At 39.0% G+C, this 25,669-nt stretch overlaps 3 protein-coding genes and 1 pseudogene across 4 annotated transcripts; 2 read left to right on the forward strand and 2 right to left on the reverse strand.

The window, feature by feature from the left end:
- Nucleotides 1-263: 263 nt before the first annotated feature.
- On the forward strand, nucleotides 264-4,043 carry LOC131785898 (rho GTPase-activating protein gacN-like). Its single transcript, XM_059102859.2, has 4 exons — nucleotides 264-497; nucleotides 1,179-1,739; nucleotides 2,496-2,867; nucleotides 3,969-4,043. Exons 1-4 carry the CDS (start codon nucleotides 264-266, stop codon nucleotides 4,041-4,043), a joined length of 1,242 nt encoding a protein of 413 aa, XP_058958842.2.
- Nucleotides 4,044-4,815: 772 nt separating this feature from the next.
- Nucleotides 4,816-18,170, reverse strand: LOC131785704 (uncharacterized). Of its 2 annotated transcripts, XM_059102642.2 has the most exons (14): nucleotides 18,003-18,170; nucleotides 17,277-17,335; nucleotides 17,073-17,118; nucleotides 16,843-16,897; nucleotides 16,239-16,319; nucleotides 15,199-15,231; nucleotides 14,261-14,428; nucleotides 13,697-13,749; nucleotides 13,034-13,263; nucleotides 12,477-12,640; nucleotides 11,251-11,458; nucleotides 9,841-10,586; nucleotides 6,638-7,681; nucleotides 4,816-6,373 (listed from the first exon to the last, which is right to left on the reverse strand). In XM_059102642.2, exons 1-14 carry the CDS (start codon nucleotides 18,062-18,064, stop codon nucleotides 6,341-6,343), a joined length of 2,982 nt encoding a protein of 993 aa, XP_058958625.2. In that variant the 5' UTR covers nucleotides 18,065-18,170; the 3' UTR covers nucleotides 4,816-6,340. The 2 variants fall into 2 exon arrangements, with proteins under 2 accessions (XP_058958625.2, XP_066029704.1); XM_066173607.1 differs by lacking the exon at nucleotides 17,277-17,335 and having other exon boundaries at nucleotides 18,003-18,140.
- Nucleotides 18,171-19,864: 1,694 nt separating this feature from the next.
- On the forward strand, nucleotides 19,865-22,707 carry LOC131786057 (rhodopsin, GQ-coupled-like; annotated as a pseudogene).
- Nucleotides 22,708-22,745: 38 nt separating this feature from the next.
- LOC131785888 (uncharacterized) lies at nucleotides 22,746-25,178 on the reverse strand. The gene is made up of 4 exons (XM_059102847.2): nucleotides 24,885-25,178; nucleotides 23,834-24,394; nucleotides 23,213-23,548; nucleotides 22,746-22,820 (listed from the first exon to the last, which is right to left on the reverse strand). The coding sequence occupies exons 1-4, from the start codon at nucleotides 25,176-25,178 to the stop codon at nucleotides 22,746-22,748; spliced, it is 1,266 nt and encodes a 421-aa protein (XP_058958830.2).
- Between the last annotated feature and the right edge of the window lie 491 nt (nucleotides 25,179-25,669).

Here is a 25,669-nt window from a genome sequence, read left to right on the forward strand (position 1 = left end):
CTGCAAATGATCAGACATTGTAGTCGTTTCAACTAGACGGTGAAATCGTAAGCCCCGTCTCCTCCATCTCCTCTGAATCGGTTGCCAAACGAACGCTAACGAAACCCATGCCCTTCTTGCAAAGAGTAGAGAGGCAAGCTCCCAGTGTTGTAGTCTGGCCTTAAAGATCCTACATAAGTATTTTCCATTTAGAAAGAAGTGGGGCTAAAGTGGAAGTGGAAGGAGAAAAAAAACTGTTTTCTTCGCTTATGCTTTATTTAGACATGTGGTACGACTCACTCAAGGACAACGAGCCCTTAGAGCTCTCTCAAGTATGCTTGGCTCTTTCATATCAGCCCCATTTCCAGTACTGCGCTTGGAATGATTCAACAGAACATGTCAACTACTCACTTGCGCATGTACCTTACATGGCCAATTACCTAGAAGACGAGCAAACATCTTTTACAGCTCAACAGCAACAGCTGGATTCGAACACAAATTTGAGCTGCAGTCCTGAGGTAAGTCAAAACAAAAATCTCCAACCCCACCCTACGTGATAAATAATTACTAATCCCTAATGCGAAAATCCAGAATAAAGGCCAACTTTACAATCGGCGGAAACCACACCCCTTGTCATTTCCACCTCTGTTGTAACAGAGTACAAAGATGACGATCCTATTTGCGGCAATCACTATATTAGGTGGTAAAAATATATCTAACTATCTGAGATCGCAATGTTTTGAATGGAAAAATACAGATAGAACAAAAGTATTAATAGTTCTCGGCTACCATTCTCGGAAAACAGTTTTCCTTTTTGATAGACATTCGAAAGATTTCGATGCCATTTACTAAAATGTATTAAGCAATTATTCCGCGAGAGCGCGTTGGATATGAGTTGATAGTTAGCCAAGCGCGAGTGGAATAATTTTTTTATAAAAACGCCCCAAAATATAGATAAATCTTCCCAACTTTATTTTGTAAGAACAAACGGAATTTTACGATGTACAAAAACACTTCCGGTTTAACTAGTCTTCATGCGCATACATGGTTTAATGGCTCATAACCCATGGTGGCTGAGCCAATGAAAACCCGTGAACTGCATTATCCAATGATCCAGTTTTTAATAATCAAGATTAGTCAGCTCGTATCAGTCTTCGGAATTTGAGTTTGTAAACGCCTTATTTTTTAATTTGACATAGGGAAAGAATGCGCTAGTTACCAAAATTCATATTCTTTGTTCCGAAAATGAGATGCTAAACGAGAAAATAGAAGAACAAAAACGTCGAAACAGATTACTTCAGCAGCATATTGACGAAGTGCAAGAGCAGTTGAACGCGGTTAAACAAAACACCGCTAAACTCCGCAATGAATGCCAATCTTTGGATGAAACATTTGAAAGTATCTCCAAGCACCTCGACCAAGAGACAAGAGAATTGACCGCGGCCGTGGCGAAAAAGAGAAGCAGGATTTCAGAGTTTAAAGTTGATGCTGAGTTGGTGGGGACTCTGCGAGAGGAGAAAGACAGATCTGTTTCGGAAATCGTGCGCCTGCGTAAGGACGTCATGGATGCTGGCATAGACGTTAATAATCTGACGGTTAAATTCCAATATGAACTTGGGAAAATGGTTATATTTCCCTTCTGGAAACTGGAAGGGGAAATTGATAAAGTTCTCCAAAGATGTGTCGAAAATTCCACTCTTAAAGAAAGCAGCAGTGAGCAAGTTGTCGATGTTGGGAACGGTCTCTACCATCACGGAAAGGTGAAGTGTCTGTTCAGGATATAAGATGATTTGGTTTTATCAACTGAGTTGATAATATAAATCGGCCACCGTAAAGAGTTTCTAAAGCTATAGCGTCAGCCCCTGTTAGAGCGAATGACAAAGGGCTATTTAACTCGTGACCGTGGCCACTTAACATTATCAAATCAGTTGATAAAATCAAATCATCTTGTAATACCCTTTCCCACACAGCAACGCAGTTTTCTTCTTTGTTCATAATATGGATCCTTTGACTTAATGTCATCCTGTTTCAAAGGATTTCAATGAAATGGCTCGTGAGACTTTCCGTAGGTCTGTAAATTTTTACTTAGCCTGTACAATTTGCGTGTGCCTTCATGACCAAACCAGCTGCTTTAAGTAAGTGTTTTGCGGATAAAATCATTCACAGACCAATGGATTTTTTTAATTCTCATGGTCTTGATCTGATGTAAACAAAGACTACGCAACTTTTGTGCTAAATGCTTCTCAAAGCCAACTGTTATTGAATGTTATTAACGGCATGATCGATCGAGCTCGCGCCCTTTAATTTTCAAATTTAAGACACTTATTGTGAGGTTGCATAAAAGCGTAAAAGTGCACGCGACAACCTCTAAGGATGCTGTGGATAATTCCTTTACCTCAGTAATTTGGGAAATTCTAAGAAAACGTCACCGGATTTATATCCAAGAAAAGAGCGGCTTAGAACATTTTACAGAAATTGATTCTTTACTTTGATTCATCTTGTTATTTCATCAACAGTCTGCGACAGGTTCCGAAGAAAACTCAGTGCAAAATTCTGAAGATAAATCAAATAGAGACTCAAAAGAAGAATCAGAAGAAATCTCGGCGGAAAATTCTGAAAATAATCAGTTGCAGCGGTGCTCAAAAGAGAACTTAAACGATAACTGTGGGGACAGCTTCAGAACTGATGAGAGCTCAGATACATCACAAATAACCGTCTTAAAAGTACACATGCTGGGGAAGGGTGATAGCTCCGTCGACAGAAGTTCAACACTTACCAATACTGTTTCAATCCAGTCCACTTTTTCATCTTCCCATGAAGGTTGTGCGGAAAATGGCTGCGAATTTGTCGAGGATTTGTCATTTTCCCACAAAGATGCACCAAAGAAGGTACGATTCTGCACGTGATGAAGCTATCAGCGCTTTAAAGGATGTTGGGTCTTTAGCACTTATTAAATATTAAAGGACAGTTTATGTGATAGCCACTTAAAAGTCACATTTAGCGCGCTTGAGTTGAGCATGGCTATATTTGCTGCTTTGATACGTCCTCGACTGATAATGCCTGCCCAACAATATCCGTGCGGCACGCTTACCTGCAAAAGTAAGAAGAGAAGTCGCAATAACATAGTCGACTTCTGGAGGCTGCTATCTGCTCATGTTTGGTTCTCTCGTCATTCTACTTGAAAAAATGACTTGAGACAACAATCATTCCCTCCTTTTCGGTGAAATCCGCCGTGAAACTCAAAACAATTCAGCGAAAATTGATGTTAGTGCGCCGTGTGGAACTCTGAAATGAAGCGCCTCACTCCCAAAGTTCAGCTCGACGCGCCCAAACTTTTATTCCTTACTGAATTTTTTGACTCGTACGACGAATTTCGCTGAAAATTAGTGACTGCTCGTATTATAATACAATTTTGAACCGTTTTAACAAAACAACACCGAATGTATCGCGTATTACCCGGCCTAGGAATGAAAACATTAAATGGAATCTCTCAGTAGAACCAAAGTTGGCATTTAGCATTTGATACGAATTCAAAGTCCTCTTTTGATATTTGCTCAGCCCTTTGACTACTTAGAGTGACTGGCTTTTCATTCCTTCCTGCAGTATTACCCTTGAATAAAATGCAGTCAGTACCATAGGAAATGTAGAGAGAACAGTATGGAGAATATGAATACTAACATTGGAGTATAAAGGGTTAATTAAGATTATTGTAGCGTGTTCCAGGCGTTCAGCTAGTAAAACAAAGTGCGATAGTAAATAGCGCTATACTGGTGAAGAGTAAAAAAACGAGTAAAGGTTGGGTCGAGTCACGTGACGAACCCGACCCGACCCAAACCTCGCTCGCTTTTTCACTCCTCTGCTACTGTTCTGCCGTCTGCTATTTCGTTCTGTTTTATCAACTGAAGGCGTAAAACACGTCACAAGAGTCCTAATAAGATGGTCGTCAACTTCAAAGTTGTAACATGTTATTTTTTTTCTCTCTTTTGCAGAACCTCAAATCCAGTCGCCTTGCTCGTAAGTTACGGTTCTTGCGTTGTGTCCCAAAACGAAATGAGGAAAACTGAATCTTGACGAAGTTTTTTCAAAGATGTCTTAATTGTAATTTATCCTTTCTCAGTAAATATTTCAGTATTCAAAGCGAATCGGCGGTGTTTTAGAAAGTTGCCTGTGTACTTACTTTACGCATTAAACAGTAATTCAAAGAAAAACATGGGTGCATAAATGTTATTTTGTTTACTTATTTCATTTTACTAGTTATTGTCGAGCGCAAGCAGTGCTATCACTACAGTCACAGTCGTACGGATCAAAAACTCGGGTTGTTCGTGCCCAGTTTCACTCGGTTGTATTTGAGCAGTTATCAATTGCGTGTCCAAAGTAATCCTGAATGGTTTTGGTTTTACTTAACTTTGCTCTGTGATTGGTCCAGAAAACTCGCACCATCCTCTCAACCAATCAGATGCAAAATTTAAAACTTAAATCCCAGCCTGGTCACTTGCGTTTTCCCGCGCTTCAAGCAGTTTGCTTGTTTTTACGTTGAGTGCTCGCTCATTGGCTAATCATAATGTAAACCTTTGCTCTGGGATTACTTTGGTTCTGACCCGAGAAATTGGTTTAAATGTTAATGTCGCAGCGACCAAAAACAAACTACTAGTCTAGGAGTTACTCCTTGGCAGTGATCCGTTTGACCTCCTCACACAAATGCACTTACGGTCAGGAAATATTTAACTCGGGGAGGGTGCAGTCAGTTCTAGCTTGTCAAGCTGTGTTGACTCACTCTCTGCTCGACGTCTTCGCTCTACGAGATCAAACTAATAAAATGATCACAAACACATAACATATAGAGAAGGGTTCACCGACTAACATTTATTCTTTCACTTGCCAGCTATGATTTATTAAACCACTGTTGCTCCTTTGATAACCTAACGAACTTTTAATTTCTACCAATTTACAAATCTACACAAGCTTTACAGTTAAACAAATAAATATAATTAACTCCACACCGACTTATTTTCTTTTCATCTGAGGAAACCATAAAAAAAAATATACAACCTATCTACAATAATCGATGCTAATTTGGTTTCTCTGGTCCACTACCAATCGAAAACAATTTCGGCAGCGTTTCAGCTCTATATCAGACTCAGACATAACAATTGACCGAACAAGGGTCGGTTTTCACACACAGAATAGAAAAAAAATCCCAGCTTAATTATACCCAGTCGGACTCAGGTTGACAGCACGGCGCATAATTAGAAGTGGAGCTGTTTCTCGAAGGTCCCATCAACTAAAAGGGGCTGAAGCCATTGTTTAAAATAAAAGTCTTAGAATTAGTAGTATGTCAGAGCTTTAAAAACCTGTCCATACCGCATTTCTATATCATTGTTGTTTAAATTTCAAAACTATTTATAAATCCATAGCAAAAAAAATCAATAAAAAAGCATCTGAGGATCAGTATCTACCGGGACGTTCGACAAACGGATCCCTGGCCAGGATATTTCCAAACGTTTCGAGCATCTGAGAGAGTCACTTTGACATAAAGCAATTTTCGATTGAGTGTCAGAAGAAATCCAGAGTGCTTTGGTTTTGCTTAACTTCGCTCTGTGATTGGTCTAGAAAACTCGCACCCCTCTCCCAACCAATCAGATTAAAAAGTAAAATCCATCACGGCTTGGTCACTCGCGTTTTCCCGCGCTATGAGCAGTTGGCTCGTTTTTACTTTGGTATTTATAAGTTCCTCGTGATAGTTGCTAATGGATGCCACACCGAATGAGACAAAATATCAAAGCGATTAATAAATAAATCAAGTCACACAATTTACAATTAAGTTGCCTATAATAAGTATCAATTTGTTTGCTAACTAAATCATATTTTTTGCACTGCACATCAACTCTTCTCTCGTACAATTCATTGAATTGCAAAAAAAAATTGAACTTGACATTCGAAGCGCACGTAATTCGGACATTTAATTCATGAATAGCACGAGACAAGAGGTGATGTCAATTGCAAAAAAAAAATGATTTAGTAAACAAACAAATTGATACTAATTACAAGCAACTTCATAGCAAAGAGTGTGACTTAATTTATTAATTAGTTGCGTTGATATTTTGTCACATTCGGCGTAGCATACAATGGTCTGATTGGCTGTTGTGATTACTTTGGGTTTTTTTTATGGCACTCATTTAAGAAGCGCTTCAAAATAAAAAAGAGGCAAGAATTAACTAAACAGGAACAATGATGGCTAAGGATAACCAAACTGTGAGGTAAATTCCGTCATTTTTTCCACGAAGGAAAAGGAATTCCTGTTTCAAGTCATAGCTAAAGTCGCTACAGGCTTTGCTACCAATTCGCTGCAGTCTCTCTATTTCTAGCGCGAGTGATTGCTAATTGGTAGGAAGTGCTGCAAAATAGAAAAGAACAAAGACATTAAAACTATAGCAGTAAATCAACTCATTTGAGTGTACACGGCCTTATACTAGCCTTTCTTATTCTTTTAGACGAATCTTTATATGGATGGGTTTACCTAATCGAACCCAGTGAATTTAGGACATTGATATCTAGTGCCTACTCTGTTAAAAAATGATGTAATACTATTGTAATTAGCTCTAAGGAAGCCTAAACTTAAAAGCTGGGAAAACCTTTAAGTGATCATCTTGCCACTTACCCTTGAATCTCCCTCCAAGAAAGCTTTGGCCAAGGGATTTAACGGCCTTTCACTCCACGAAGATGTTACCAAGCGACCACTGCCGGCTGTCATGTAAACAGAAACTTCCATATCTAATAGTGCTTCTTGAGCCAACGTTTTCGGTATTCTTCGGGAACCAGAAATCGTTGATCGAAAGGCAGTCGGAAGAACCTCGGATACATTCGGTTCCCAACGAAATCGTGTACTTGCATCAGCACTGACTGCTGTTGAATCTTCGATGGTGGGTCTGTCTAGATTCCTTGGATTCAAGGCCAGTGCTGATCTAAGAGAAAGGCTCCTGTTGTCAGAGGGGGTGTGCGTAAATCCCTGTGGTTTCGAAGTTGGTGATACCACTTGAACAGGGCGACTGCAAGGTTCCATATAAAGATTTTGTTGCCTTGTTATTGCTCTCTTATCGGTAGGACTCGTGCGTGATGCCGCTGTACTGCATGGTTGTCGTGAAGCAGTTTGAGCTTGACCCGTCTCTTCCCCGAGCATGTTTTGTGAAGCTGAACGATATGAGGCTTTTACTGGAGTAGGCATCACATATTGAGTTTGATTTACTTGAGAATATTGTAAATTTACTGGATTTCGAAGAAAACCGTCACATGTGTGATTGGCTTCGACGCGGGGAGCGATATTTGCTGGCAAATCTCGGTGACAATGCAGAGGAGTTGAATTAAATTGAATGGCAGATGGAGTTCTTGTACCTTTTTGGGACCGGTTGTGCAAAGCAACATGGTAATTTGTCGAAGACTGCCTCATAGGAGTGGGGGTGGCCAACCTCACTACCGGAGAGAACCTTGAGTACTGAGAACCCGATGAGGTTTGAGATGTTGGGTTAAATGACGAACTAAAGAGGTCACTTGCAATCTCCGCCGACCGACTTATTGGTACTGACCGTGGGCTCGCTTGAAGGTTGCCAGGAGGGCCTTGAGTGTCTACTGGTGATTCCTCTGTAATTTCAAGCAAACCTAAATCTTCAAGCGCTTGACGCTCCAGCCAAGTAACGTCATCCTCTTCCTGCAAGACAATTTCGAAAAAAAGAGAAAAAATATATTTTAAGTACTTAGTAAGTACTTTTCTGAGGAGTTATACCTTGCAGATATGAGTCAAATTATTCAAAATAGATGTCTAAGGTTAGGTTAATTGAAACTGTTGAAAAAGTTAAATGCTTCATTCATCTTCAACTCATCTCTAAGATATGTCATGATTATCACTTTCAACCTCTTTTGTCTTTGGTAAGCAAGGTTCCCCGAACTAAAATAATTTTGGGTGAAAAATATGGCTCACATTCTAAAAAAGACAGAAGTTGTGTGACTAGGACATTTCGTCTGGGATTAAACGCGCAAACAGTTTGAAGTGATTCGGTCTATGAAAATTGAACATCGATACACCAAATTAGAAAGAGTTAAAGCCGAAGGACACCGGAAGCCCTTAGAGAAACTCTACTTTTTACGGGGTATTAACTAAACTACGTGTTAAAAACTCTTTACGGTGGACAAATTACATTGTCAACTCAGTTGGTAAAACCAAGTTATCGAATGTTACATCAGATAGATTAGCTTAACGTTCGATTTGCTTTGGCTGACCGCGGAAACTGGGTCTGATGCACAGTGCCGGGACATATTATCTTGTGAACTTGAGCGGAAAATATGGAACCGCGGCAAATCAAACAACTTTAAAGTGCAGTCTAACGTGACTAACGAAGTTTCGAGGAACTTCAAAAATTAAAGAAAAGCAAAACAAAACGAGTTAAACTACTAACGGTGATTCCAGTTGCGTTTCTCCCCTTTCTAAGAATTTTCTTGCTTACACGTTTCCCAGTTTACTTTTCAGAGTAAGTGGTTGTTGCTATGGTTATTGTGATCTATTCTGTGATTGATGGATTTAGCTGAGTGGACTTGGTATGATTGGCTGCTTCAACTGTCCGATTACACCGTCCGACTACAACTGTACAGAGTGATTAGTGAAATATAAAACAGCTGATGCACCAATCACATTTGAGGAAATTGTAATGGTTATGATTAGAACGAAAATTCGAGAGGACGCCGAGAGCACTTACAAAAACTCGACTTTGTATGAGTTATTAACTAACCTTCGCGTTTGAAAAGGACTGGAAGTAAACACGCGGAAATATACGAGAATAGGAGTATCGCACCTTTTAAGAAACTGAAAATTCGAGCGTTTTACTTCCTTGTTTCACGATTGAATAAAATAAGTCAAGTTAAATCAATCCCACGTTATGAAGTTTCTACATCGATGAAAAAGTCAAAGCTCTTTGCTGCCATCAGAAATCAGCAATCTTGCGTTAGTTATAAAAGAAACGAAAAAGAGTTTTTGTGACAGCAAACGTATCTCTTTGAATCGCAATAACTTCCAGGGTGGAAGTCCAACGTCAGTTAAAAAAAGAATTATTCTTCTAATCCATCAAGGGCTTATCAGAAATCGGTTGTAATTTTTCTTGTTGTGGCAGGAAAGAACGGCACCTTCCTGTTGAATGAGACAAATCGCTTCCCGCCTTGGTTTTTGCATATGTCACCTTGAACTTGATCTCTTAATGTAACTGGATCGACGAAACAAGATGTTTTTTTTCGTCTGAGACTAACTCGACTAGACACAGCAAACATGATGAATGTCTCTGGTTGGTTGCGACAAGATCACGCTTCTGCCAAAATCACAAAGTTAAGCTACGCTTTATAAAGTAAAATTGCTTGCGTTGCCACAAGGAAATATTTCTTGAACTTTGCTTCTATCTCTGTCGCTTGGAATACTTTCTAAACCCATTGGGCCTGTTATTTACTCGAGGTCTAACCCAAACCGCAGTTTTACGCAAGCACTGGGTCTCAGGATTCTATTTAAGAGGGTTGACTCAACCCTCTTATATAATATTAATAATAAAATGAATTAATAATTACCGAAATGTCCTGCCAGATGAGGACAGGTTTGGGTCAAAAAGAGATTTTTTAGAATATAGTTTGGTTTAAGCAACAGCGAAACTTTGTGTAAAATAAATAAATAAACCATGACGTTTTATACTCAAAAAGCTACTTTCTCTGAAACTGTGACAACGTTTGTCTCTTTCAGCGCAACATGTTTTTGAATAATACGATTAAGTTCTTCTACAAAAATATTGCAAAACTCGAATTTAAAACCGTTTTGCGGAAGTTATAGTCACTAACCTGTAGAGGAGTTAACAACGGCTCATCTTGGATGTCAGACATCTGCTTGGGTTCTTGTAGTTCATCCCTTGGAAAACAGCTCGTATCTGTGTCGGGTTTGAAACTTGTAATTTCTACCTTGGAGCATCGTAGCCTGGACCCGAAGTCCTTTATGGCGCCATACCTCTGGTTCGTGGGCAAACTTTGCTGCACAGGGGTAGACAGAGGATTGCTTGTGAGATTCGTCATCATGGCTTCAGGTTGTCTCGTAGCGCGTTGCGGTGTAAAAATCTCGGACCAATTCGGTGGATGGTCTGAGCTAAACGACTCGGAAGGAATGGCAACGTGCCCTAATGGAGTCGCTAGAGTGTCGGATTGTGGATTCAATTCACTTAGGGGTTGCGTAGAAGAATTCGAGAGGATCAACCGACCAGGCACTTGTGCTAACGAGGCGTTTTGAACACCGGTTATTCGCTGCGGTGTACAAATATCCCCTTGAAGAGATGGCTGGTTCACTGGAGTCCGTAGTGGCTCGTGAAAAGCTTGCGAACGAGCAACCTGTGCTTCGAAATCCTGAGCACTAGTGGCTCGTTGCGGTGTGAAAATTTCTGCCCACCTTGGTTGATTTCTGGCAGAGACGAACCCAGCATTAGATACTTGTTCCCGTGCTGGTGTAAACAGAAGATTTCCACTTGCGGTTTGTATGTTTGGTTCGCAGCTTGCTGTAGTAACCTTCACTGCTCCTGAACTGGCAATGGGTTTGTTTTCTGTCAAAAACAGACGAATAAACAAAAAAATTTGGTCTAGCACATTTTATTAAAAACAGATGAGAAACGTAAATCGAGACCCGGAAAAACAATTTTCCTGTTTCTTTTGTCTAAAGGCGCACAAATTGTGCCGGCGTTTGGCACTAAAACTAAAAGAAACGTTCAGACATTGATAGGGAAAAATGCAAATCATTCTCTCCAGAAATAATTATCAGATCTGTAACATTGATTCTGAACAACAAGAACATTTAATGAAATCACCAAAAGCCTTCAGGTACAAATACAATTTTAAAAGACATAACAACCTTAAAAAAGTCAAATTCAAAAGATTTTCATCAATTCTGATGGGATAGAACACTAACACTTATCTAACTTTCCCCTTGTGGCGAATTATGCGATAGTGGGCGAGAACAAAAAAAATGGAGCTTGAAATCTTTTAGTAGCACGTGCTCGCGTGTAAATGAAAGAGACGATATAGATATTTATATTTGACGTGGGGGAGGGTAAGGATCACATGGATTTCACGGGAAGCGGAGGGTAGATCAGTCGTCACCAACAGAGTATTAAGAAGAACTATCGAAAATTGACTGCCAATTAACTGCTTGTTGGACAAAAGAGCGTCAATTAGCCAATTCTTATGGAATTCGTACAATTTAAAACTTACCAAGTTCTGGGTGTCCTTGCCTGCCAACCATTGTCGCCAATGGATCGTAAATGGTAAGTTTCTGTGAACTTGCAGCTGAGCCAGTAGTCACGTGTCTTGAGCCAGTTCTTGCGCCAAATACAGAAGTTCGTCCCATTCCCCGCGCTTTTGGGCTTGGCCGCGTAAGTCTGGGGCCCGTATAATATATGGACGTCCTTTTAGGTTCCGGCTGACGAAGGATCGAAAAAATTTGAAATAGAAAAACATCGGATTGCAGATTAATCAGTCCAAATTTTGTTCTACATAGTCTCAGACGAACACCAGTCCAGAGAGCAGGAGGCTTCTCTCGTGGGACTCCCTTATAACTTGTGGTCAACTTATGTATTGATAAATCTGAAGTGAAGAGTGAGTCGTCTTAAGATCTTCGCGCATTGAAGCTAACCTTATTCATCTGGCCTTATATGCATTTGCCCCCTCCCCAGCCCCCCTGTTAGCCTGCGTGGCCACCCTACAAAGGAATGGGGGAGAGGATGGATGGAGACGGTAAGTATGGGTGGGTAATGGTTTGGATTTGGAGGACTCTCGCAGATCCTATCGATCACTGTTTACACCGCATTAGCTTTCCAAAAATTCCTATCCCTTTGTGTACCGACCAGACACGGGTTTCAACCCCGTGGAAGGTTGACTAAGCATTGTTAGGTGATGGAAGTTTACACGCTATTATTATCAAAAAGAGATGGGGAATGCATTTTCAACAACTGAGGTCGAACAACACCGCCCGTTAAGGCGATAGAATTTTCCTTTGTTGAAAATGTAATCGTCGAGTACAATTTCAGTGAAATAAAATAACACAATGTGGCACCTCTAGCCAAACAAATACGAAAGTATTATGATAACAACTTTTGATGAAGATAGCGAGGAACTGTAAAAAGTTTTATGGCCTGGTGATCCCAGCCATGATTTAGATCTATAAAGGTTTTGTATCGATATCCGAACTATTTTCTGCTGACCAAAACTAAAGTCTGGAACACTGTTATCAGTGGCCACGTTTCTCGAAAGTCCTCGAATTGTTAAACGTTTTTGTTTTGTAAGAAAAGCAAAGGAGATCCAACAAATTCATATTCTCACGTTCCCTGTCAAAGTTTTTTTTACAGTAAACTCTACGTGTATCGACTTTCTTTCGTAAGGTTCCAAACAAACAACTCTGTTGAAAGTGAGTGTTCTATTGACTAAACAAGTACACTTACCTCCCGAAAGGACTGTCGTGCTCTGCGGATTGGAGTGACCCGCCCGCCTGCAAAGGTCACTCGGCCGGTGGGCTGGGCGCTAGATTGGTTAAAAGTTATCCCTGTGTTGCTCAGAATACTTTGTAGGGCCTGGCTATCAGGTTGAAATTCGAATTCTTCGTTTTCTGGAACGTAAAGAAAAACGAAAGACATTGAAAGAAAAATTATCTTACTATTTAGAAGTGGCTGAGAACAGACGAACTTAAATTATCAGCTAGATGTTTTTATTCTGATGTAAACCAATCAGATCTTGAGAGACTCAGAACTGTCCGAGATACCACTAGGCTTGTCTCGATTTCAAAACGAGGCTAACTTCGTTCCGCGCAAAATATGAAGAAACTCTTTTTGCTTGAGTTCATTGTCGTACATTTCCACAAGGAATTTTTTCAAACAGTGGCAACAAGAACCTGAAAAAGGCCAATTATCATTTACGTTGGCTTCCAGAGGAAAGACACCACAATGATCAAAGTATTCCTTGCTCCAAATTCTCTTCAAAGGTAAACTGCTAAATTATTTACCTTCGTCTGCCCAGGCTACCTGTTTCTTTACGCATGAGGAAGCCTGGGACGTAGCGAGTGCATTGTCAACTTGACGCTGTTTCAGGGAGGACGCATTGGTCAGTGCAGCAGGTGGTGTACGGAACACACGACTTGACGCTTCCAAAGCATGCTGGGTTGGCGGTCCCGTATAATAAATCGAAGTTCTCTTGGCAGTCCCTTCTGCTAAATGAGTTGTTAGGCCTGATTTGCTGTCAGGAAGAGATGAAAAATTTACCATATTGTAATCAATGTGCGAATTGAAATATTAACCCACAGACGAAATCTATACCGGCACTAAAAAGTAAGTACTTTTTTATATGGCAAGGTAGTTTTGAGGTAAAACCGAGCGTTCAGATTGGTTCTTGCTGGGTAGGTATTTTGTTACATGGACCATTTCCATGGAACATTCATAAGCCGTGTATTTTTGTCCGCGAAAGCCGGCAAATTCAAAATAAACAACTTTGATCTGAGTGCTATATAGCTGATAAACTACTTAAAAACTTCGCTTGCTCGAACTGTACGCGGAAATGTTGGCCCTCGTCTATGCAAGTTATGCTAGCCTAGTAAGTTATATCTTTATAATACATAACTGTAATCTGTAAGTACTGTATAAATAGTAATTGAATAAAAATAGTTTGTCACCTTGAGGGTATTCCTGCAATTGTCGCTCGACCAGTAATTCGGCGATCCTCGTCCTAATGGAATTACCATTGAATAATTGACATGAAGAATGTGCTGCAGTTTTAAAAGAGTTCCTCACCCGGGGTCACTTAGTATTAGCAGATTTCAATTTGATCTACAATCATTGGAAAAGGTAAGACTACGACCAGTCCCTCTATGACTACTTAGTCCGTTGCCCTCGACAGTGTTCTGAGTTTCCATCAACACGAAAGGATATTTTGACATTTCAATTCATGTGCTTTCAAGACAGCGAGAAGGTGAAAAATGTGAGCAGCGAAACTACAATTTGCTTTGCGTTTTCTAGAGTTACAAATGTTGCTAGCAGAAGAAAGAGAAATTTCGTCTTTCGTATCTCCGCACGGCCGTGTAATATTCTATATTTATTACGCATTCAGTAAACTTCATTAAAGATAAACAACTCCTTATTAGGAAGTAAATTCTGATTGGCTAGTCTCACGCTCTACTGAAATTTACTGCTTAACAATAATGACAAGTCTACATAGAATGATCCTGAACCCGTTTTACCTTAATTCCTGTATTAGTTAAGATTTCTTTCAAAGCTGTGCTGTCGATCTCAAAGTCATCATTGTCACTATCTGCAACTGCGTCCTGTTCATCTTCACTGTTATAAGCATATGGTTTTTTTGACTTTTGAGTTTGTTGGCCACTTACAGCAAGGTCAAAGGGCTTAAACTGAAAATAAAATCATTATGGTATGGTAAAATAAAACAGTTTTCTCCTATAACAAATAGGTCTCACTGTTGCTATGGTCAGCAAGTGGAATTAATATTTTTCACAATCCAGCCTTACCAACCAACAATAATGATCCTGCTTTCATCAGTAAAAGGAATTTATCTTTCCAGGCACGTACATTTACATGTCTATCACCTTGTACCATATTTTCTCAAATAAGTGCCCAGGCAATTTCAGAGGGTGGGAGGCACTTACTGGCACTTACAGTACTCCTGTACTGATTCCGCTGTAGTTGAAGCTTAAACAGTTAGAAATAAAGTGGCAATAGAAACATGTTTTCCTTGTATCCCTACTATCATGAAAGTGAGGGAGAAGGGGAGGGGATTGCCTTTCTGACATTATGTCCTAAGGGGGGGGGGGGGGTAAGTGCTTGTTCAGGGGAGGATGCTTACCAGAGTGAGGACACTTATTCAAGGAAATGTTGTATGTGTACCTATCTTATTCCTCTAGTAATTTGGTAATAATACTGGGTAATAAAATATACACCAAGTAAGCACAAAGGTACACAATTTTGAAAAGAATACATGTAAAATAAAAATCATTTCCAGTTTCTTACTCCTGCTGAAATCAATAGATTACAAGGTTGTCTTGGCTGGCAAATTCTTTTGGTGTGTGAACAGTGTTATATGTAAAGGAATACAGCTTGCAGGATCAATATCACTTCAGTCTAAACACTATTCGATATACAACTAGTCAATCAGTGTACTAACCCTTGTGTTTTTCCTCTTTGCAACTGCCTTTCCCTGAAAAATTAAAATAAAGATAAGATATTGAAGCAAAGTATGTGTACACGTTACTGAAATAACCAGTGGCCAGAGGTGTTTAATCATCTGTACTCCAAGAGAGGAAAACTCTAAATTATGGACAACACCAAAACAGATCAAGCACTTTGAAAATTAAGACAACCTTGTTCTCAGCATCCTCTCTCTTCTTCCCTTGAGAAATAACACTCTCAAGAGGGAGGAAGACATTCATATTCAAATGTAACAAGGAGTCCCACATGGTCAGAGAAGTTGGAGGGGGAGGGGAGGGGGGATAAGGGTAGATCTACCTGCTACCTTGGTGCTATCGAAACCCCTGGGAAAGTAAAGTAGCACTATAACAAATACTATAGGCTAGTTAAAGTAGTAAGAATGTGAGGTAATTCTAGTATATGTAGTGGAAGAAACTACCATATTCAACAGAAGCATGTATTTGATACACTTAACCATTTCATCTAATGTCAGGGGATGACAAACCAAGGATAGTATAGTTTCAGGGAGGGGAGGGTACAGTGAAGGCAGATGACAAGTTGTGTTTGTTACTCAGTGTTGCTGATTGCCAAAAAGTAAGATTATTTGGCTTGGCTGCTGCTTGTAGCAAAGATGTATAAACTTAAGCAAGTTCATAGTTGTATAAACAGTGTCAATAGTTTTAGGGAAGTTGGACTAGAGAACTCTGGTGGATTATACAGGTGGAATGATTGCTAATGGTGACGAGTGGTACTCAAGCACTAAGCTGTCAGCAGACTGTCATAAACCCAAGGGCAGAAGAGATGAAGAGAAGCAAGTCATGTAGTCATCTCATGATTCCTTATACCTCAGTGCTTGCTAACCAATAAAATTGATTTAGCACAGATGTGTGTCTTGACCAACTTACAAAGTCAACCAAACAAACAATATATCTGATGTACAATAGGTCTTGGCTCCTGTGTTTGGACATGTTTATGTAGCAGTATTGCAAAAAAAAAAAATTAAATATCACAGCTTACCTTGGAAAACTGGTTTTCCCATTTTTGATGAAGTTTACTGAAGTCTGGAGCTTTTTTAACTTTTGTGGATTTCTTGATGGCCTTTACAGAATCAATCAATCAATCAATAAGAATCAAATTTGAGCTTAATTGTGATTTTTTACTCACTGTGTTACTACTACTAATGATAATAGTGATAATAATTATAATAATAATATGATAATAATAACAATAAAATTACAGTGACTTTAAAATTTCATAATCAACAATGAATTTCCTTCCAAGAAAATTTCCATGTTCTCCATGATTTGCACAAACCTTGATAAAGGTTCTGGTTCTTACTTATGATGTATTGGAGGACAGATGCATAGATAACACCATCATTGACAACAGTTTGCTTTTTAATTAATCATATAAAACAAATAGATTACATGTTGCCGTGGGTCTGTACAAGATCACATCACAGATGATGTCAAAATGCTGTATGAACATCAGTGTCACACTTGGCTGCATCTTGTGTGCTTTTTCCGTTCTCACCACAATTCTGACATCATCTGTGATTGATTACTGAGCAGTCGCATGGTTATGTGGAATCTATTTGTTAAATGGTACATGATTATCTTACTGGATCTGCATTTTCTTTTCCTTTTACTCCTCTCTTCACAGGAACTGGAATTGAACTAAAAAAGCAATACTACACATGAAACGTTTCCATTGTAATGACTTTCATTTGTACATAATAAAGCTTTAAACATATTTTTACTTTCCCCCTTTTATTCAGTCTTTTCCATACAGTAAATGACTGGACAATCCCAAATAATCTTTCACTTGAGATATGATGTAAATGTTATTTACCTTTTCCCTGAAGTTGGTTTTGATGTGGTCTTCTTGCTCTTTAATGCTAAGAGAAAAATTGATTGTAATTCAATTTTAGCAACTGATTACCATAATGTTTACCCCCCTAAAAACTTTCGTTGTGAATGTTGCTGCGACAGTTGTTGTTGTTTGTTTTTTTTTTAGAAGTCATGTACGATCACGAAAAATTTTGAAAACACAAACCTTCCCCAGTATTAGCAGATCTGGGCTTGACTGCCTTAGTATTTCCTTTATGGGAAGCTCTGATAGATGAAAACATGGTCACATTAAATACGATAATTTACATGGCTGAACAATCAAAGCATATGACCTCATATTTTATCAGATGTTTTCAGTCGGTGATTTCACTACGCATGTTGTTAAACAGCTGTTTGTTTCGTGTTTTCGACATCGAAGTGTTGCATTTAACAAACTGATTAGACTGATGAGACACATGTAATCTAGTCTAGGCCTTTATGTTAATCGAAATCTGTTCAACTGAAATTATCCTGTATATGAAAGCGATCGTCGCAGTAATGAACATTACTTGAGCAGTAGTGATAATAAGGCCTGAAAAAAATTCAAGCCTGTACTTAGAAGTGTTCATTACTGCGAAGATAGCTTTCATATTCACGTCTTTAACCGCTGTTCATATATGATTTTCATATATGGGATTTCACAGACATTTGAAATTATCCTCGCTCAATAAATAAACAAAACATGAAACAAGTGAGCGTGAAAGATGTCGATCGTCGGCAACCTTTGGCTTGTTTCTCCCAAAAAATTGCCTTTACCATTCATGAAAAGAGCCAGGCTAAGAGTGGTTCCCATAAAAGTAGTTTCATTGGGCTCTGAGAACAACGACCAGCACATAATATTTCCTGAGATCAAAACCTGCCAACGTTTAATTTACTTTCGCACTGTACTTACGCATCTTTCGCTGTCTTTTTTGATGATTGCGATTTCAGTCTCGCTTCACCAGCCGTCGGCATGGCCTTCCAAAATTTACATGATCTCTTTCAAAGCCAGAAAACGACAAAGCCTTGTAAATTTTTGGTAAAAACTCAAGACACAAAAAGAACGCTAACATTTTGTTAAATTTCCCGATCGTTTATTCTAAGCCAATCAGATCGCTTAGAAAATTTAAAATGACTCTATCCCGGATGGAAGAGCGTCTGATACAAGAAACGCCTGGCAGAAACTCGTTCTACCCCAGATCCTTTTGGAATGTAAGCGTCAAAGAGTAACTAAATTACTTTGTAAGGTACAAAATTCTTACTGTTTATGTTTGTTTTTGGTTCGATCAAGAAATACCCCACTGCATCTTATGATTGAAATAAATGTAATTACCTCGCCAAAAATTCATGGGCAGCTTTAAGGACCAAACGGTCGAAGGAAAAATGTCCCCACAAATATACCGAATACTAGTAAATAATTTAATTAGCAAATATATGATATTTCAACAATAGTTTTCTGAGCTTACAGTTTTATGTAAAGATTGAATTTTCTGATATTTCGTCAGGTACGACATTGGAAACAGAAGAAAAGAAAAAAAATCAAGGGTCTTTAAAGAAGAAAAAATGAAAGAAAGAGAAAAAGAGAGAAGACAAAATGACATGAATTATGAGCGATAAAAGTTACAGTTTAGAAAGAAGAGAATATAAAACTATAAGATTGTTTATGATAGAATATAAACAGGAAATACAAGAAAAGTAAAAAAAAAATACTCCATCCTTTAACCTTAAGCGCTTATGAAATTACAATTTACATTTTTTAATAATTATTTGACAGTATTTGCTGGGCATGGGAAGAATAATGGGTTGTGGTATATGTAACGTTCTTCAGGGCTTAGTCTTAAGAAGGACATATAGAATAAGGAAGCAATAATGAACACCAAGCGGAATGTGTGTTGATCCAACTCTACTGAGGTCAAAAAGTGAGCACACCCTTAAAGCGGGTTGGATTACAGCTATCTCGAGTTACATAATTGTTAACTAGACAATACAGGATTTCGTCACAGTATGATTATTCAGATGCTGATTAGAACGAAAAATCATCTCATATTTCCTTTTTCGGAAACAAAAACAATTTGCACGCTGCCCATTTCCAAAGTAAGTGCCTAAGTATATGGTTCCTCAGGGCGGAGTGATTACGAGTAGGATGTATTGCGGGTATGACGTAATTCTCGACCAATAAGTGCGAGGGTATAATCACCTGACCATACTGAAAATTCGAAAATAGACCCATTTTTATTTTTCTCAGACCGAAAAAATAATCTTTGAACGTTCGGAATGTCGTTTGCTTTTATGACTAATTTTTGCTGCCAAATATATAGAGGTTTTAAAGTCAGTGGGCGGCCGCGATTTGTCCATCCATGTTTCCACCAGAAAAATAGAAATAAATAGTTACTGGATAAAATATGTTTGGAAACATTTTTTTTCCAACGCAATGCCGTTTAGACGCTAGTTCAGAGTAAGTTTACCCTTCCTTCTTTCCCAACAGTTTTGCTACGATTGAATTTACTTTGTAGCAAAAAAATTGTAAAGTGTTCACCACGAGATCGCGAAGTGGGCCCGTTCGTGCTTTTTGATTGCATCTCTCAGAAACCCCGAGGCATATATTTTTTCTCTTGTTAAACAAATGATGCATAAGTGTCTTGTTTTCAATTGAAATATCACCCGATGGAAGGATAATTGATGCGAACAGGTGATGACAGGTACTTCTCCACCTCACTATTAAACAATCTAACCTAAATTTCACCATGTAGTGAAAAACAAAAACCAAAAGATCAACTCCTTGACTTCACACATCGATCATTGTTTTTTACCGGAAGATTATCCTATGTAACACCTTTTGAGTGCTTAAAAGAGTCCCAATGAAGCCAAGTTGTTAGAGACCATACAGGATTTTTCATCGACGATTGCTTCCGAGAATACTGTGTTGTCTTGATTTGACATGACGATTTGACTTAAAAAACAGACGCAAATTTTAGAGGTTTTACACCTCAAGCCTACAATAAGGAATCAGCGACCACTGAGACGGAGTAAATCGAAACTTGCTTACAAAGGTGTACTGGTATCGCCTCTGAGTGACCGCTCGGCTTAAAGAGTCGGTTTTTTGGTTTCAGCACTTGATGATGGCTATTGGAAACCTTGCTTTGCTACGGTTGAATTACCTTCAAGCTACTCTTTAGTAAGGTAATCGTAGACACTCAAGATCAAGGCTTATGAAAGATTCAAGCCAATTGATTAACGGAAGGTTTGTGCAAGTTGTACTGGAATTCAATTAACGCTGAGTTGTCACTCTAAGATTGCCCACATTTGAATCATCATCGAAGCTGTTTACTTTGTTCTAGAGGACTTATAAAGCATCCCACCCTTATCACTGAGATTCAAAAACAATCTAGTTCAAGACCGTGGAAAACAACTCAGACTGTTTGTCTGGTTCCAAGGACCAAACTACTTCGCGAGCATCTGCTGTGTGAATCATGCCATTATCTGGCATTATTCTCATAATTGGAATATTACTGGGTATCACTACACTCGTTGGTATCCTTGGAAACATTTCCGTGTGTCTCGTGGTGTTTTGGAATCGCTCCATGCGGAACCAATTACATCTCTTGTTAGTCAATTTAGCGATTGCTGATGTTGGAATGTCGGCGTCTTGCATGCCCTTCGCCGTGGCAACTGTTCTCTTCCATGAACAGGTCAGTGTGTGTTGCATCTCGCATGCTTGGTTGAAGAAGTCTTTGAGCCTAGTCACATGTATCGGATGGCCATGGTTGTTTTTCTCTCGTCCTAATCTGTAATGTTAAATAAATAGTTTTCCTATTTTATCTGCTTGAAATGAAATAATATCATGGCTTGGATGACACTGAATTAATTTCTCCATTTCCAATTTTATTCACGAGAATTGTTGGTGATTCGGTTGAAAATTCAGCGAATACTTTGCGAAGGTTTTTATATTCCTATGTAAAACGACAGAAAGCAAGATGACAAAACATACAAAGAAACCAACATCTCATTAAAGCTAACAAACAAACAAACTAATTTTTCCCTGTAGACTGATATGGAAATTCTATCAATTTTTTAGTGAGAGCTGCTCGTAAGTGATTTATCAAATCTAAACTCGTTCAAGTCTGAAGTTTAATTCCCGAAGAAAATAAAAATTTATTTCTTGGAGCAACGGTTAAAGACTGGTGACAAACGCAATCGCATATTGGTTGGTTTGGCGACCAAAGTTGAAGTTCCTTAGCGCTTTAAGTCTTAAACTCTAACTTCTCTCCACAACTTTAATATATCATTCACTAAACAGGTAATTAAAATAGACTGGTGTATCGGGGGAAGGACTTTACCTTGATCTAACGCCAAACTCTCCTCTCTTATTTACAAGGAATTTCATGGAAGAAAAAATCAGATGATTGGAATTTAGGGGTTGGTTTACAGACGTAAACTTGGGGCCTACGGTACATAACTTTCTACCTTCTTTCTATCTCTCCATAGACCATCGATAAATCATTTTGTTACTTCAACGGTTTCATCAACACGCTATTCGCGATGGCCAGTGTGCTTACAATATGTTCGCTGTGCGTTTTCCAGTACGTGTCTGTTGTTTTGCCAATGAACAAGTCTCTCACCAACTTCCGCTGCCTTGTCATGGTGTTATGCGCATGGGTTATTTCTATATTCCTCGCCACGGGACCCGCGATACAATGGGGGCGCTACGAATTCACTTCAAACATTTTCAACTGCGAATATTATCACTCTACAAACAGAGCAGATATTTCTTACAACATAACCATGATGCTTTGCGGTTATTTATTTCCTTGCGTTTTCATGATTTTTTCTTACGTCAGTATTTTACGAGCGTTGCATGAACACCAATCACGCATGGCAGTGACGTCATCCATCTCGCCAGCACCAGTCGCAGGTGCTCCCGTTCTTTGGAAACGAAACTGCGTATGACAATGTCATTTGTGGTTCTGACATTTCTGGTTTGTCGTACTCCGTTTTTCGTCTTCTTGGTCATCACAACCAAAGATTTAGACCATCCACCCGATTTTTTGGGGCAGTTGTCGTTTTGGGCTATTTACTTGCATAGCGCATGCGATCCTTTTATTTACGCATTCAAACACCCTGAATATCAAGATACATTGAAAGATATAGCAAGAAAGTTCAAAATAGCAATTACAAGTACCTTTTGCTGTTGCATGTCCAAAGATGCTAATGAAGAAGAAACGAAAGAAAAAAGATAACATGGAAGTCAGGCCGTGGAAATCATTAGAGCACTCTACTTCCGGCTACAGTTCCTGATATATTTTTCTTTGCGCACGATTGTCTTAACGTCAGGTGGCAGAATGTTTGGAAATTTCAACCCCTACTTATACGTTTGATACTTTCAAGAGAGGAGCGGGGATCTTAAGGGCGGTACAAGCGAGTCTAGCAACAAGAAACACCTTCGTTTATCATAAAAACATTTATTAAAGCCAACTTTAGATGTGTCCGTTGCCGTCGCAAAACGACACGACATGAAATATATTATTTATGTCCACTTTGCATAACACCTTACATATTATAATGTATATAATAATCATATAATCATTTTGTAAACGATCACAAAATGATAAACAGTTGAAAGATTCCAGATCTGTTTTCTTAATAAAATTGAACAAGTTCATTGGTCCTTGTTTCTTTTCGATATGCAGCAGAGGCTCCGTAGCCATCGAGAAAAGCGACCGGTTTTGCGAATCTGTTAAAGGCAAGTAAAAGAGAACATGTTAGGGTACATCTGAAGGAAACAATTAGTGGTAAAACATGGGAGGAGCTATCCTATGAGCTAGAATGTTATTTTAATTATAAGAGAAAATTTCACCGAGTGGTTAATCGCATGAAATATTTACAGATCCGGAACAACCATACTTGGGTCTAAAATATAAATGGTAGTATCCAGGCCATCCAACAAGGTCCTAGGATATATCAAACCACCGTGACCATCGGTGAAATTCGGCGATTTCGAGATCAGAACAGTTTTTCAAGATGAAAAAAAAACCTGTCTAAGGGGTTTAATTTTAAAAGACCAGAAACATACAGAATTAGTGATATAAACCTAAAGGCAGCGCATAAACATGTGCAACCACGTACCTTCCTTCCCGGTTTTGTTTGAGCTTTGCTGTGAGGAAATGAAAAATCTTCAACATATTTACTTCCAGTTTCCACGAAAACATCATCAGTAGATGGTGGACTGAGCTGGTTCGAGGCACACTCACTGATTGTTGAACTTTTGTCGACAGAGTGACTATGTTCCACCGGAATGTTGACTTTTATGACGGTTACTTGTGATGCAACTGATGTTTCATCATTTTGTGAGCTTTCTTGGGAGCTTTTCCCTAACAGTTCTTTAGAATTTTCTGCCGAGTTTCTTTCCAAACTGTCGTTCAACGTGGTTTGCTCTGAGCTCTCATTAGAGCCTGGTGCGAACTGTTAAAGAAAGAAGAAAAATAGTCATTCAGGTGTCACCTTTTACAACAAAATCCAGCTAATATTCAGTTTTAATCATTTAAAACAAGTACCAATAACTTAACAGTAAGTCAGTACAGGCGGAAAATTCTCTTTGTGATCGTTTTGTTAAGTTTCGACCAATCTTCTTTCAATGAGTTATCTTAAAAATGTGAACATCATCTTTGTTTTATTAGCAGGAGTCTACTGTCGCGCAAGCGATGGTCGTGAACGGGAAATAATACGATTTTTGATCGGACTACTTACCTTTTCTTGAGAGAAACAGCCACCATATGTGTCTGCAGCTCGCTCTTTTCTGCTCTCCTCAACACAGGATCCTCTACCACAATGAGGAAGAACTTTATCAATTTCCTCTTCCAGCTTCCAGAAGGGAAATATAACCATTTTACCAAGTTCGTACTGGTATTCAATCGTTAGATTATCAACGTCAATGTCAGCATCAATGACGTCGTCACGGAGACGCGCAACTTCCAAAAGAGATCTGTCTTTCTCCTCTCGCAGAGTTGCCACCAACTCAGCATCAACTTTAACCTTTGAAATGTCGCTTTTCTTTCTTTCGATAGTCTCCAACAATTTTCTTTTCTCCTCGTCGAGCTGCTTGGAAAATCTTTCACATGTTTCATCGACGGACCGGCATTCATTGTAGAGTTTAGCAGTGCTTTCCTTCACTGTTTTCAATTCTTTCTGTATTTCTGAAATACGCTGCATAAGTAAACTGTTTCGCTTCTTTTGCTCTTCTATTTCCTCGGCCAGGAACTCATTGCATTGACGTGCATTGTTGTATTTGGTGACAATGACGCTTTTTCCCTGTTTTGAACAAAAATGCAAAGTTCTACAAGCTTGAATTGTCAAGACAAACTAATTCTTCAGCATTAAAATGTCTGAAAAACTAATGGCATACTTTACCCTGGCCTTGTATTCATATGAGCTGATATCATATGTTACGTAGACTACCTTCGCTCCTAAAACTCACAGTTAATATAATGAGATATTCTTTCAACCATTGAGTCGATTATGCTGTGGGTTGATTCATCGATCTTGTACACTTCGGAATAGAGGATGCGGTGAGCGTGTTTGTTAGCCACTGAAACGGGTGCACTCGAAATTCAGCCCTAGTTCTAGAACATTTCCTTTCTCAACCTTGAAAACTTGCGCGCTGAGTTTTGGTTTTGAAGGATTCGGATCACCATGTCAAACTGACGAAATGATTCTGAGAATCACGAAGGACAAGGGCACAATTTGTATGGGTTAGTAGAAGCTCGTAAGGTGCTTTCAAACGAAAATAACTTTGACTTACGGCGTTTGGAAGCAGCTGTTGTGGATGAGGTGTATAAGGCATATGCCCGTAGATTGGATCCATGTAAGACGCATGTGGGAATCTATAATTCATCGCTTGTGTCGGATTACCCCAAGCGTAGTACTGGATTTGAGGCTGAGGTACCAGCAAATTTCTGTTTGGGTTTTGTTGGAAATTGTGTTGAAGAATGAAACCCGATGGCAGCTTTCCACCGCCGTACGACAGATATGAATCTATGGAGCTTTCTTGAGGAAACTTTGATGGCTCGGTGGTATTTAATGAGCTGCACCACATGCCTGAGTGAAATACAGGGGATAGAAATATAAATAATAATCATGTCTCTCCAAATCAACTTTTTATCGCTAAATCAACAAACTTTCGGTTTAAAATCCAGGAGATTAGGTAAGCTATCGTCGCCTTCGGGATTTGCTTGTTTCTGAAGCGACGTATTTAGCTACCAATCACAATTAGATTTCTCCAGAAAAGTTTTTCAGAGCATGAAATGTTGCTTACTGATATAATACGATTCTCTCAACAATAGTTCAGCAACATTTTTTGCACTAAATTGAAGTCATTTTTGTGTTTCACTTTGGTGCAGGAGGCTTCATAGTTCGGAGGAAATCACTAAAGAATGCCGTTTTTTCACCAATTAAACAAGTTGTCTAATTTGTTTTTAGAATTTTTCATTATGGAAAGGAAATTGTTCTAATGGAGTGTAAATTGCTCTCGCTTTTTCCAACTATCTCAGAACGATGATCGGGACTGGACTTACTCACACGCAGACA

Source organism: Pocillopora verrucosa, chromosome 10, assembly GCF_036669915.1.
Source record: "Pocillopora verrucosa isolate sample1 chromosome 10, ASM3666991v2, whole genome shotgun sequence".
In the NCBI taxonomy this organism is placed as follows: domain Eukaryota; kingdom Metazoa; phylum Cnidaria; class Anthozoa; order Scleractinia; family Pocilloporidae; genus Pocillopora; species Pocillopora verrucosa.

Bases quoted from the DNA above. Each gene is read 5' to 3' on its own strand.
- LOC131785898 (XM_059102859.2), top strand. From the start codon at position 264: ATGTGGTACGACTCACTCAAGGACAACGAGCCCTTAGAGCTCTCTCAA. The intron at 498-1,178 runs GTAAGTCAAAAC...AATTTGACATAG, and splicing joins ATTTGAGCTGCAGTCCTGAG to GGAAAGAATGCGCTAGTTAC. The intron at 2,868-3,968 runs GTACGATTCTGC...TCTCTTTTGCAG, and splicing joins ACAAAGATGCACCAAAGAAG to AACCTCAAATCCAGTCGCCT.
- LOC131785704 (XM_059102642.2), bottom strand. From the start codon at position 18,064: ATGCCGACGGCTGGTGAAGCGAGACTGAAATCGCAATCATCAAAAAAG. The intron at 13,750-14,260 runs GTAAAACGGGTT...TAATTCCATTAG, and splicing joins TAACTAATACAGGAATTAAG to GACGAGGATCGCCGAATTAC. The intron at 12,641-13,033 runs GTAAATAATTTA...TTTACGTTCCAG, and splicing joins GGTAGCCTGGGCAGACGAAG to AAAACGAAGAATTCGAATTT.
- LOC131785888 (XM_059102847.2), bottom strand. From the start codon at position 25,178: ATGTGGTGCAGCTCATTAAATACCACCGAGCCATCAAAGTTTCCTCAA. The intron at 24,395-24,884 runs GTAAGTCAAAGT...TGTTCAAAACAG, and splicing joins AACAGCTGCTTCCAAACGCC to GGAAAAAGCGTCATTGTCAC. The intron at 22,821-23,212 runs GTACGTGGTTGC...TGCCTTTAACAG, and splicing joins AAACAAAACCGGGAAGGAAG to ATTCGCAAAACCGGTCGCTT.